Source organism: Mobula birostris, chromosome 4 (genome assembly GCF_030028105.1).
Source record: "Mobula birostris isolate sMobBir1 chromosome 4, sMobBir1.hap1, whole genome shotgun sequence".
Taxonomy (NCBI): Eukaryota; Metazoa; Chordata; class Chondrichthyes; order Myliobatiformes; family Myliobatidae; genus Mobula; species Mobula birostris.
Genome location: NC_092373.1, coordinates 56,161,975 through 56,176,738, shown reverse-complemented (window position 1 = coordinate 56,176,738; position 14,764 = coordinate 56,161,975). Strand labels below are relative to the sequence as shown.

Genomic DNA, 14,764 nt, shown 5'->3' with positions numbered 1-14,764 from the left:
CATTTGAATTTTTACATCCCTTCTGAAGAAAAATCAATTAAATAAAAACAATAAATTGTTATTTTACCATTTAAATTATCCATTGGATATTTCCTTACACTGATGCTAAGTTTGATATCTTCACATTGATTTTCACAATTTAAAAAGCAGGCATCGCAATCTGCCATCTAGTTGCAAAGTGTAGTCAGCATTTACTCTTTGCAACTGGAAACAAGGCCAGAAAGTTGGATAATATTAGGAGAGAAGGTTGGCAAGGAAAATAATTGCTATTTAGAATGGATTAAAAATTAGTAAAGACAGAATCACAAAGATTTTCTGATAGTGGGACAGGAAGAGAAAAGAAATGACCACAGGCTACTGAACTGTACAGTGGAATATAAAGTATGAGAAAGTAGCACCATCAAAATTTTTATTTGAATTGCTCTCCCCTATTTCAAATTTCATGTTAAAACCAAATCCATTCAGTTGACAAATAAAATTTACATTAATCATTAAATGGGAACTGCAACAGTGGCATAATAAAAATTAAAAATACTTTGAGAATGACTGATACAGAAACGAAACATAGATTATGTGTAAAAGAGATTTATAATTTCTGGAAAAAATGCAACTCTATGGTTGATGGAAATCATGAAAGCTTATTACATCTTAAAGTCATTTTCTCCTTTCTTTAATTTTCAAGGCTTACTCCAAGTATTTTCTTGTGCAAAGTGCCATATATCTGAAGGTTTCTTTAGACTTATACCAAGGTAATTCACAAACAATATTGTATTACCTTGGACTATTTTCTTCTCCGCTGTACTCTGCTTCTTCAACCAAATAATTGAAAGATTCTTCGATTATTTCATCTGCAGCCTAATTTAAAAGAAACATGATTTGTTCATTCACCTAAACTTCTGTAACTTCCATCACTGTTTTAACATGGCTGTACTGAATCAGGAATGCATTTAGAAGCAGAAAATGCTGCAAGTATTTTGCAGTCAAATGACATCTATAGGAAGAGGAGGGAAATAAAACATTTCAAATCGATTACTCTAGACTGGAGACCAGAGATACTAAAAATTAATAGGTTTTAAAGTGCAGAGGAAGGAAAAGTGAAGGAGAAAAAGTAATTGAATGGAAGACAAGGAATATTGCTTTGCTGATGGAATGATGGTGCAAAATATTACAGGGTAGCAATACATCAAGTAGAAACAAAATCTGGGAATGTGGGGTATGGTGTAGCTATAAGGGAATGTGGTCCTAAGAGTGATATCAAAATTGTGACATTTTAATGTTAAGTAATTTCATAAGAAAAAAAAACAGAAATCAGTGCCAATAGACTAATTAGTAAATGTTTTTGGTCTTTAAAATGCCATATTAAAGAGATTGAGAGCTTAGGAGTCAATGCACTGCTTTCTCTATTCCTCTACTTGCAGAGGCTAGAGCTAAGGTACTATGATGTTGGAAACTTGGAAATGGCATAAGGAGAAAGTCTTCACATAGGTGGTCATCCGTCTCTGGAAATCTTACCTCAGAAGGCCCTGAGTGCTCAGTCACAACATCTATTCAAGGCTAGGTGTGATAGATTTTTGAATGCTACAGTAATCAGAAAATATAATGATTGAGCAATAAAGCAGACAAGACACAGATACAACCATGATTTAATTGAATGACAGAAAAGCCTTGAAGAGCTGTATGGCCTATGTCAGCTTCTATTCCTTCTGTTATCTTAGAAGACTTGCAATGGTTTTATTTCTTAATAATCCCTCTTATCTTCATAGCATACAGGATATTACTCATCCCACCACCCATCACCTCACTATTGGAAGGCATTACCTTCCAGAATAACTTCAAGTACCAAGTCAATCAGGGTTTAGCACATACTTCAAGGAAGAAAGTGGTTCAGAAATACATGGGGGAAGAGGCATCTTTTGATTAGGGACAAGAATGCAAGGTACCTATGCTTTGTAATGTAATTGGATTACTGTTTTTTGAAATAAATCTACTTTAAGAATAATCTATCTATCAAATTTCCCCTCCTGAACTGGTTACCCCTCTCCCAACTCTTTACACAAGAACCTCTATTATCTCGTAATTTTATGCAGCTAATTTATCAACTGTGTTATATCCCTTCATTGCAAATGAACAAATATATATGGTGCACCTAGTATTTAAAGCACTCTGTATTATTCAAATTATTATATGTTCATATTTCAATATGTAAATAAAATGGCCACACTGTTGAATCCTCATAGTAGTTACACACATAATATAACTGTTGAGAGATCCATTGATAAATAGAAATTATTATCCAACATATCAGGTAAGGACCTTATAATGACCGGTATTTATCATTGTTATTTAATTTGATGTAAGAGTTCCATTTCTACAACTTTTACTGCACAGAGCTCCCAAATAATTTCAACCAAATTCCTCACAGTTTAAAAATACAAATCTAATCTTCACTTTGAGATCTTGCAAAGAAAGGATCCCTATTTATTTGCTTCTGCGCTCGCATTTCTAGGCATTTAACTACTTAACTTGTTTGGAATAAACATACTCACATCATCCACTTCAGAAAACCTCAAAACTGGATGTACTTGCTCTACATCTTCAGATAGTTCATCAACTTTAAAAAGGGCAACATAGTTTTCATGTTCTTCAATCTCTTCAGCTGAAAAAAAAAGAGAACCAACTTATTCATACCTGTTAAGCTGACTCAAAATTTCACTCAAGAGTTTTCACTTGATTTTATTTTTCCTCCCCACTGCAAATCGGCCAAAAACTACAGAAAGCTTTGTGGAATTTTGAATAGACTTTTTCCCTCTGCGTGACTTGTGTGCCTGCAATCTTTTATATTAAATTAGGCGCACACAAATTGTGAATGTCTTTTACAGCCTAAGCCACATTCATGGGCTTAATGCCTAGCAAAAGATGTTTAATGTAATTTAAATTCACAATATTATAAAAATATTATATAAATATATATAATTAAATATTTTAATAATTAAGTTGTTATAAGAATTGGAAATACTAAATCAGAACTCTTGAAAACACTTCAAACAATTCAATACATTTAAATTAACAATTAACTGAAAGAGGTTGGTATGGCCCTGTTGGACACCATAGGAGTTCCATGTCAGAGCTACACTCACAACAGGTAGCAGATCAGGATTTGCCTGTTTATATGGAAGTGGCAGCAAAGCAAGGGTTAAAGTGGTGTACTGACAGAACAAAGTGTAGGCACTGTACAGCTTGAGTGTTGGACTTCCTCTTGTACAGCTTTTTCTAAGTGTGGAAGTTCAGAATGGCAAGAGTCATGATGACGAACTGACAACAATATCTTTGTCAGAGATGTGACCCTTGAAAATCTAGCTCACCTCTGTACAGCATTTCTGAATATCTTATTTATTATCTTATTAATTCTCAAGTATTATTCGCCCTTAACATGTAGATTAGTTATTGAAACCTGAAATATATATGATGACTGGGATTTAAATATACAAATGAAGGGATTCAGAAGTGCACAAATTTTCCATTGGATCAACATCTGTATCTAACTGGTCAATTTCTGTATAAAAATGGCATTTCTTTGTTCAAACTTCAGAGAAGGTTGTGACAGGGGTTGGGCTGTTCTCTTGTGCACAAATGAATGAAGTGTGATTTAGGAATGAGTGTGAGTTGTCCAGTTAATCAGTGATGATATTTGCATAAGTAGTACTCAGATGTGCTCTAGAGTGAATCAAATCCATACCGCAGAAAAATTGTGTACTACTGTGCAAGTTTTAAATTGGAGGCCACCATATTCTCATGGTATATCAATCACAAGCATTTGATTCTGTTAATTGATCTCATTTTTTTGGGCCTAAGCATTCAAAAGCTAATACTTTTGGGTACATAAAACTTTAGGTTCTAAATGTTCTGAAAATTTCCTCTTATTTTGTTTCATTTAACAAGGAATTGACTGGTGTAATTTAAAATAATGAGGAGCATATTTTTGGAGATGGTGGATTATTCCAGTGAATAAATTGCTTATCTTTTGATATAACATATTTTCATTGAACTTCCAATTAATATTAATAAATGTAAAGGATTTGTACAGCAAATTTTGGAATAAAGTATTCCCAGGAACCAATAAATAAGGTGCAACTGGCGACTATACAATTCCGGACCACACAGTGGCGCAGCTAGTTGAGTTGCTACAGCAACCTATATGTGATCCTGAACTCTGGTGATGTACGGGTGGAGTTTGCATGTTCTCCTTGTGATCATGTGGGTTTCTGCCAGGTGCTTTGATTTCGTCCCACTTCCCAATCACATGTGGATTTATAGGTTAACTGTGAACTGGCCACTGTGAATTATCCTAATGTGTATATGAATGACAGAACCTGAGGGGAATTGATGGGAAAGTGGAAAGAATAAAATAGGATTAGTGTTAGTGGATGTTTGATAGTTGGTGATGACACAGTGGACTAAACAGCTTGTTTATATGCTTATGACTTTATGATTCTACATGCTCACTTACTAACAAGGATTACAGGATTGAAGTAATCCTTCAATCAACAGACCTTTTCAAAGTGCTGTAATCCTGCCACAACAAGGTATGGATTCCAGTAAACAATTAAACTGACTAAATCAGAAAACCCAAACACATCCCCAACGTGAACATTTCTGGAGCCCAGCACATGGGTGAAATGCACAACCATCCTCATACAGAAGTGTTAAGTCTCCCACAAGATTCCCAACATCACAGGAGTCATTATTCAGCCAATTTGATTCACTACAAGGGATATCAAAGTACAGTTAAGCTTTCTGTATTCTGAACAAAAGCCACGACAGTATGCTGGCTGTAGACTTGTGCCTCAGAACTATGCTGTTCCAGTGCTTCTACGGCAGATGCATTCAGTAGACTATAAAGAAAATTGACATAATATACTCAATACAGATGGAAAATTGTCCACTTCTGTTAAGATAGGTGATACCTATCTTTTATACTTGACCACTGCCTTGAACAGCATTTGATCTCTACTGATAAATCTGAGCTTTCTGTCAGTGCTGCCAAAAATTCAGGCAGATCAAACCTGGAACAAGTTTGTGAAAAACCAAGGGTCTTTAGCTATGAAGCCTGGTGACAATACTAGCCTGTCAGTAAAAGTTCTTCATCTTTTTGCTCATTCTTCTCTTCATCGGGTGAGCACATAAAAGTACCCAGGTCATCCATTACTTCAACTGGAAATGATTGTTCCGGAGTTCTAAAAGGCAAGAAACAATTGTTTTAATTGAGCATCTATATATTATATAAATATACATATTAAAAGCTTGCTTCAGAGATAGAGCTTTCTTGAAATCAGCCTACACATCAGATAAGTTTCAGCATTTGCCAATTAAGCTCATTACAAAATTAATTTGATTTCACTCTAACATCTGATAACTTGAGCACAAGACTCTCCATTCAATATTATTAATAGGCCACCCACCCAATTAATCAGGAATTGATCAGCCCATCCCACAGCATGAACACCAAATAAAGCGAGTTTCCACCCTCCAGATTCAATTTTCAAATTTTTTAAAGTCCCAATTATCTACTGTAAACACTGATAAACTGCTTCCCAATTGTTGAGATATCTCAGCGGTTTGGCCTCTGACTCACTAGGTGTAGATTCCCAGGCTCCTGTCACTGAGTAGACCCTCATTCACAAACTCCCTTTTACACACCAGGGTGATGGCTTCTCCCCAGTGCCCCCACCACCACCCCCATCCTCTCAATTTAACACAATGGGTACTATTTCCTGCACTCTAAATTCACTGGACTCATTTTCCACACCCCTTATGAACTCATGCTCTCTATAAATTAGATATGTTTTTGTAAGACTGGGGGATTGAGGGCCATGGGGTTCTGCCACAGAAGTTAGGAGCTGAGGCTTGGAATAGATTAGCCATAATCATACTGAATGAAGAGGCAGGCTTGAGGGACTGAGTGCCCTACTCCTATTCCTATTTTGTTCTTTTTCTGGGTTTGTTTAAAGCAGAAGATATCCATGTAAGTACAAAATTTTCATAGTAGAATCACTTAAAATAATCATCAAATGATTTTTGTTCAGTTTAATGGCTTCATTTTCAGTTAAAGTCAACCCACCGGTACAGTAGTCAATGAGGAACATAAGCAGCTCTAGATCACTTGGAACTAGCAAACTGGGAATTCCTACTTTCTACTTCTAGTTAGAGTTCTACTGTGCAACTTCACCAAATCACTTCCCACCCATTTCCCTGAAGTTGCTTCCAACAGTAAACAAAAAATAAAAGCATTTGAAAAATCAGGATAGACAAAATGAAGGTACCTTTTATGCTTCTTCAGTAGCAACCTCTCCAGATAGGTTATATTGTGATCTTTAAACACAATTTCTTTTACTATTTTTGAATTTTGAAGGTTGTCTTCTGTTTGTGATACACCTATGGAAACTGACAAAGATTATCCACAAAAAAGTTGTCAGCTTTTTGGAAAAATTTACTTATAAATGAGAAGTGTGATCTGTGCAATAGCTCACTAAATTTGTGCAAATACTTAATCCATACATTCTTTTGGTTTCAGTTTTGAATCCCTGTTTATAGAGAGTTGGGGTATAATTATAGAACAAGAGGAAAAGGTGCTAAAAGTAGCATCAGAGTTTTATGAATTGAGGCAATACCAAAATTAAATAGAACTCCCAATCCAGACAGCATTTTAGCAGGTCTGCTAGCAAAACATTAAGTTTTGTAGCTAATTTTAATATTTAAATATACATAAATATCTCTTCGGTATGATATGGGATCAGGAGGAGCAGGAATTGAAACCAGACTAACAGGTTAGATAAGGACATTTAACTGGCATTTGTCATGTTGGTTCCATCCAAATATAGCTCAAGATGAAATTTCAAACACATCTCAGTTCAACAGACAATCAACGTCACCTGAACTTTTATAGAAGGGTACTATTAAAGTGTGTTCCAGAAAAGTAAACTTCAGAGCAGGTTGAGTTTATAATGATAACTTAATTGTAATTTTGATTTTCATTTAAATTGTGACGGAATTAAGATCACTGAATAAGATAATTTAATCTTAAGTGGCGCTGAAGTAATTCATACTCAGAGAATTGTGAATTGACACAAATTGTAAGTTATTTTACAGCTAATGTTCCAAATGTAGCCCACCTGGCCACCCTCAGGGTCGCTCGGCTCCCTGTCGTCTAGGGAAACAGCCCTCGGCCCCGCCAAACTGGGTAATAAGTTTGTGTGGATGCTGTGTGATGTACCCCATCCCGCCCAAATAACAGACAATACACTGGACACGATTAAATGTTTTACAGTTTATAGATATTACTCGAACTATATAATTAATAGAGAATAAAATATAAAAGGAAAATAAAAGGTGCCACACTTATCAAAGTTCAATCTCTTCGTGCACAAACAGTTGGAGCTCAGGACCCTTCTTCTTCACCCTGCGACCCCTCGGACCACTTCGACCGGCTGCCTGGGACCAACAACGGTGGTCGACCAGACGCTCCACACGAGTCCATTTCGGTCTCCTCTCCTCACCAAATACCCCGCTCGGGGTCCGACCCCGTTAGCGGACTCACGGCACCTGGTCCATCCTCTGTCTCTCTCTCCCACTTTCTCCCCCGAAACCCGCGCATATAATATCTTACAGATACACCAAAAACGTAACAACTATCTCAATTGGTTCATAACATCTTCTTTCAGTAACGTGATTCAACAAACTGCTAGCGGGAAGGACTTTCCTAGCAGTTAGAACATAGAACATAGAATAGTACAGCACAGTACAGGCCCTTCGGCCCACAATGTTGTGCCGACCCTCAAACCCTGCCTCCCATATAAGCGCCCACCTTAGATTCCTCCATATACCTGTCTAGTAGTCTCTTAAACTTCACTAGTGTATCTGCCTCCACCACTGACTCAGGCACTGCATTCCACACACCAACCACTCTCTGAGTAAAAAACCTTCCTCTAATATCCCCCTTGAACTTCCCACCCCTTACCTTAAAGCCATGTCCTCTTGTATTGAGCAGTGGTGCCCTGGGGAAGAGGCGCTGGCTATCCACTCTATCTATTCCTCTTATTATCTTGTATACCTCTATCATGTCTCCTCTCATCCTCCTTGTCTCCAAAGAGTAAAGCCCTAGCTCCCTTAATCTCTGATCATAATGCATACTTTCTAAACCAGGCAGTATCCTGGTAAGTCTCCTCTGTACCCTTTCCAATGTTTCCACATCCTTCCCAGAGCGAGGTGACCAGAACTGGACACAATACTCCAAGTGTGGCCTAACCAGAGTTTTATCGAGCTGCATCATTACATCGCGACTCTTAAACTCTATCCCTCGACTTATGAAAGCTAACACCCCATAAGCTTTCTTAACTACCCTATCCACCTGTGAGGCAACTTTCAGGGATCTGTGGACATGTACCCCGAGATCCCTCTGCTCCTCCACACTACCAAGTATCCTGCCATTTACTTTGTACTCTGCCTTGGAGTTTGTCCTTCCAAAGTGTACCACCTCACACTTCTCCAAGTTGAACTCCATCTACCACTTCTCAGCCCACTTCTGCATCCTATCAATGTCTCTCTGCAACCTTTGACAATCCTCTACACTATCTACAACACCACCAACCTTTGTGTCATCTGCAAACTTGCCAACCCACCCTTCTACCCCAACATCCAGGTCATTAATAAAAATCACGAAAAGTAGAGGTCCCAGAACAGATCCTTGTGGGACACCACTAGTCACAATCCTCCAATCTGAATGTACTCCCTCCACCACCACCCTCTGCCTTCTGCAGGCAAGCCAATTCTGAATCCACCTGGCCAAACTTCCCTGGATCCCATGCCTTCTAACTTTCTGAATAAGCCTACCGTGTGGAACCTTGTCAAATGCCTTACTAAAATCCATATAGATCACATCCACTGCATTACCCTCATCTATATACCTGGTCACCTCCTCAAAGAACTCTATCAGGCTTGTTAGACATGATCTGCCCTTCACAAAGCCATGTTGACTGTCCCTGATCAGACCATGATTCTCTAAATGCCTATAGATCCTATCTCTAAGAATCTTTTCCAACAGCTTTCCCACCACAGACGTAAGGCTCACTGGTCTATAATTACCCGGACTATCCCTACTATCTTTTTTGAACAAGGGAACAACATTCGCCTCCCTCCAATCCTCCGGTACCATTCCCGTGGACAACGAGGACATAAAGATCCTAGCCAGAGGCTCAGCAATCTCTTCTCTCACCTCGTGGAGCAGCCTGGGGAATATTCCGTTAGGCCCCGGGGACTTATCTGTCCTATGTATTTTAACAACTCCAACACCTCCTCTCCCTTAATATCAGCATGCTCCAGAACATCAACCTCACTCATATTGTCCTCACCATCATCAAGTTCCCTCTCATTGGTGAATACTGAAGAGAAGTATTCATTGAGGATCTCACTCACTTCCACAGCCTCCAGGCACATCTTCCCACCTTTATCTCTAATCAGTCCTACCTTCACTCCTGTCATCCTTTTTTTCTTCACATAATTGAAGAATGCCTTGGGGTTTTCCTTTACCCTACTCGCCAAGGCCTTCTCATGCCCCCTTCTTGCTCTTCTCAGCCCCTTCTTAAGCTCCTTTCTTGCTTCCCTATATTCCTCAATAGAACCATCTGATCCTTGCTTCCTAAACCTCATGTATGCTGCCTTCTTCCTCCTGACTAGATTTTCCACCTCACTTGTCACCCATGGTTCCTTGACCCTACCATTCTTTATCTTCCTCACCGGGACAAATTTATCCCTTACATCCCGCAAGAGATCTCTAAACATCGACCACATGTCCATAGTACATTTCCCTGCAAGAACATCATCCCAATTCACACCCGCAAGTTCTAGCCTTATAGCCTCATAATTTGCCTTTCCCCAATTAAAAATTTTCCTGTCCTCTTTGATTCTATCCTTTTCAATGATAATTATAAAGGCCAGGGAGCGGTGGTCACTGTCTCCCAGATGCTCACCCACTGAGAGATCTGTGACCTGACCCGGTTCATTACCTAGTACTAGATCTAGTATGGCATTCCCCCTGGTCGGCCTGTCCACATACTGTGACAGGAATCCATCCTGGAAACACTTAACAAATTCTGCCCCATCTAAACCCTTGGAACTAATCAGGTGCCAATCAATATTAGGGAAGTTAAAGTCACCCATGATAACAACCCTGTTATTTTTGCACCTTTCCAAAATCTGCCTCCCAATCTGCTCCTCTGTATCTCTGCTGCTACCAGGGGGCCTATAGAATACCCCCAGTAGAGTAACTGCTCCCTTCCTGTTCCTAACTTCCACCCATATTGACTCAAAAGAGGATCCTGCTACATTACCCACCCTTTCTGTAGCTGTAATAGTATCCCTGACCAGTAATGCCACCCCTCCTCCCCTTTTTCTGCCCTCTCTATCCCTTTTAAAGCACTGAAATCCAGGAATATTGAGAATCCATTCCTGCCCTGGTGCCAGCCAAGTCTCTGTAATGGCCACTACATCATAATTCCATGTATGTATCCAAGCTCTCAGTTCATCACCTTTGTTCCTGATGCTTCTTGTATTGAGGTACACACACCTCAGCCCTTCTGCCTTACTACCTTTACACCATTTATTCTGCTTCTCTTTCCTCAAAGCCTCTCTGTATGTTAGATCTGGCTTTACTCCATGCACTTCTTTCACTGCTCTATCGCTCTGGGTCCCATCCCCCTCGCAAATTAGTTTAAACCCTCCCGAACCATGCTAGCAAACCTACCTGCAAGGATATTGCTCCCCCTCGAGTTCTGGTGCAACCCATCCAATCTGTACAGGCCCCACCTTCCCCAGAAGAGATCCCAATGATCTAAAAATCTAAAACCCTGCTCCCTGCACCAACTCCTCAGCCACGCATTCAACTGCCATCTCCTCCAAATCTTACCATCTCTGTCACGTAGCACTGGCAGCAATCCTGAGAACGTCACCCTTGGGGTCCTGTTCTTCAGCCTTCTGCCTAATTCCCGAAACTCACACTTCAGGACCTCATCCCTCTTCCTGCCTATGTCGTTGGTCCCAACATGTATCACGACTTCTGGTTGCTTTCCCTCACGTACCAGGATGTCGTGCACCCGGTCAGAGACATCCCGGACCCTGGCTCCCGGGAGGCAACAAACCATGCCAGTTAACATAACAAAGAAGCCCTTTCAATTATAGCATAACAAAGAAGCCATTTTAATTAGACTACGCAGTGACATAAAAAAAGAAACCCCCTTACACAAATAAACAGCAACTCCCATGTGCCTTCCTATGAATTCAATGGTGTTTTATCAATTTCTTATTCCGCACATTGCAAAGGTAGCCTGATTTGACACTAACTCAAAATCCTTCTCAGCCCTCACCTATTCATCAGTTCCTAGTCACATTGGTTAGGAAAATGACAAAAGCAAATTCTTGTCCAATAAGTTCTACTAAAGTTTTAAGCAGACACTAAATACAATACTTGTGATTTTCAGCTTAATTGTTATACCTGAAGCATGAGATCAGTTGAATAACCACACGATTGACATGAAGGACAAAATGCTCAAGTTCTGTACTGCACTACTAGATTATTCTGTAAGGTTCAAGGACTACTGTAAGCATAAAATTAAGGTCATACACAATTGCACCATTTTATTCTCTAGTGGTGAATGCAAAAAATCTAATTAAGAGGCAAGCAGAACAGCATGCTTCTTATTTTTATATAGCTAAGACAACCAAATCAATATATATGACAACTGACAGTTTTCAAATACCACCTACAGCTCAGAGAAATACTGTGCGGCTTTAATCATGTAATATTTCCATAATCCCAGCTCCTGGGCATTTCCCGATAACATCCGTCATTTCAAGGACAAAAAGTGTATTTCTACAATATGGATTATTTCAAATTATTGGAAGGATAATTAATGGTAGGTTCTCAATCAGGTATTTTAAAATAACAACAAACTACTGACAGATATACCACTGCAAAAGAAGTAAGACTTCCAACTTGCAACAAATTCTGTTATCAATGTATTAAAACAATGGCCTAGATTTTATTGAGTGAGATTTCCAGTTCTTGGTGCAAATGTAGAACTTCCAGACAGCTAATCACTCATGTTCAAATATGTTCCACTGCTAAACTTCTCAAAGGTTGCTAACATACTCTAATTTCCAAGAACTTACACAGGGGAATCCATTAAAAAAAGTCAGTTATTACAATAGAAACCAAGGTTAAATATTATGTAATTCTTATTATTTTAACATTGTTACTTAAAAATTATTCCTATATTTATCACAATTTGATTCTTTACAGCTTAGTTTTGTCTAAAAATGTATGATCCAAATTAGATAAATATAAAAATGTGTTTTTAATATTATTAGATAGAAGGCACTGACCTACTGAATGGTATTTCTTTAGTCATATTAATAACAATCTGCCTCCGCACAGGACAGCCTATCTTGCAATTGAACACAAACAATTTTGATTGATATAGAATTTTATTCCTGAAAAATATTAAGATAGATGTCCAAGGGAAATACATTAAGATTCAAAGGATCTTCAATTAAAAATATTGAGGTGGAGAGGCACAAAGTTTTTAGAGAGGAGACACCAGAGCTTAGGATTTTAATGCTGAAAGATCGATGTCAACTTCAGTGTAATTAAATTTGACAATGATCAGTTAAAATTGAAGAAAATAAATGATCTTGAATGGTTTTGAGACTGGAGCAAATTGCTGAGTGATGAGGGGGCAAGGCATTTTAGGGATTTAAAACGTAGGGTCAGAATTTTTAAATTGAAGCAATCCTTCACTAGGAAGTAATGTAGGTCAGCAAGCACAGCAAAAATACTGTAGAATGTGTACATTTTGGATGAATCAAATTTATAGAGCAATAAAAACACCAAAAATAATCACTGGATTGCAGTGGTCATCAAGGAAATATCATAAAAACCATATTTTGTTCAATTTGCAAACAGGTTAACTACTTATTTCACAATAACAGTTTACATCAGATCTTGAAAACCGAAGCTATAATATTATGTGAAAACATAGCACTAAAGATGCGTGTGAACAACTGCCTGAAGTACGAATGATCTCATCTAGATATTTCCTCTTCACCCTAACTAAAAAGTTTCCCAGTTTCTGCCTTCTTTGGAAGGTCCCACATTTTTGTCCATCTACGTAGATCCTGTGGCTGTTCTGAGCATGAAGATGCACCTTATAAGCACAATTCTGTATGGAAACTATACAGCCAGTAGGAAAAAAATGGAGAATGCCTAACTCCCTTATTCAGATAAACCTGCCATCCCAGAAATTTGCACTTTCATTACATTCACTTTATCACAAGTATATCTTTTCAAGGTAGGGAGATCAGACATGTCCATAATATTCTAATGCTGTCTCACCTGAACTTGATGTAATTGGAGCAAGGCATCTTCACTCTTTCACTTAAATCCTCTTGCAATAAGGCCCAGTGTGTCATTTTCCTACCTAACTGCTTGCTGAATTTGCAACTTGAGTTTCAATGATTCACGAATAAGGCTTCAAGATCTATGAATTTTACAATCCAACACAATTCAATTTCTCTCCATTTTTAAAGAATCTCCACTTTCCTATCTTTTCTATCATAGACCTTGCACTTTCCTGCATAATATTCCATCTACTATGTCCTCATCATCTATTCAGTTAGCCTGATGACATCCACTGAAGCCTCTCAAGATCCTAGAGTACTACCTACTTTTGTATCATCAGGAAACCTAGATATATTACACTTGGTACCCTCATCCAAATCATTGATACAGATTGTGAACTGCTGTGACTCTAGCATTAACGCTGCAGAACACCACTGACCACAGCGTCCTAACTTGAAAAAAACTTGTTTATTCCTAATCTGTGATTTCTATCAGTTAACCAATCCTCAATCAATACCAGCATATTATTCCCAATTCAGTGTGATAGTGTGGCGTAAACAAGAGAAAATTTGCAGATGCTCAAAATCCAAGCCACACACACAAAATGCTGGAGGAATTCAGCAGGCCAGGCAACAACTATGGAAAACAGGCAGTCTACGTTTTGGGCTGAAACCCTTCAGCAGGACGATATTGTGGCATCTTATCTAAGGACTTCTGAATATGCAAATACATCATTTCTGCTGATTTAACCTTTGTCAATTTTGCAAGTTGCATCCTGAAAAATTGTCAACAGATTTATCAAACTTCCTCTCACAGATTCACGTTGACCCTGTCCAGTCCTTTTATTACTTTCACAGCATTGAATCACTACTATACAAGGCCATAGTATTTTACCGACAGAAATTCTGATTTCCCACATTAGAGTTTACAAAAGCTATCTTGTAACATCTTCTCCCTGGCCAAACTGGCTGCTGTTGCCCTGGTGCTGCATTGGTGAATCCCTATGTTAGCAGTTGAGAAACCATTCAAAATATTTCTTAAGATTTATCACTGGATAGGATTTAGCACAGATTAGGTGGAGTTAGAATGGAGTCGTGCTTGGAAAATCCTGCCTTACAAATCCAACTGAGTCTGGTCCAGAAAGTTTGAGCACATGGAGCCAAGGTGATTGATAAACTGGATCTAGGAGGCAGAGGGTAGTGATGGAGAGCTGATTTTTGTCACTGGAAGTCTGTAACTAGTGGTCTGCAGGAATCAGTACTGGGATCTTTGTTGTTTGTTATAGATGTATACGACTAGAATAAGAATATCTGTGGC

At 38.6% G+C, this 14,764-nt stretch overlaps 1 protein-coding gene across 3 annotated transcripts in view; it reads right to left on the bottom strand.

The window, feature by feature from the left end:
* The window catches only part of zbbx (zinc finger, B-box domain containing), a 155,989-nt gene that overhangs the window by 69,719 nt on the left and 71,506 nt on the right, over positions 1-14,764 (bottom strand). For all 3 annotated transcript variants that reach the window (XM_072254587.1, XM_072254589.1, XM_072254588.1), the window contains 4 exons: positions 6,321-6,441; positions 5,125-5,234; positions 2,547-2,656; positions 776-855 (listed from right to left, as the gene is read on the bottom strand). In XM_072254587.1, coding sequence (XP_072110688.1) covers positions 776-855; positions 2,547-2,656; positions 5,125-5,234; positions 6,321-6,441 — 421 coding nt within the window. The remainder of the gene's footprint in view (positions 1-775; positions 856-2,546; positions 2,657-5,124; positions 5,235-6,320; positions 6,442-14,764) is intronic.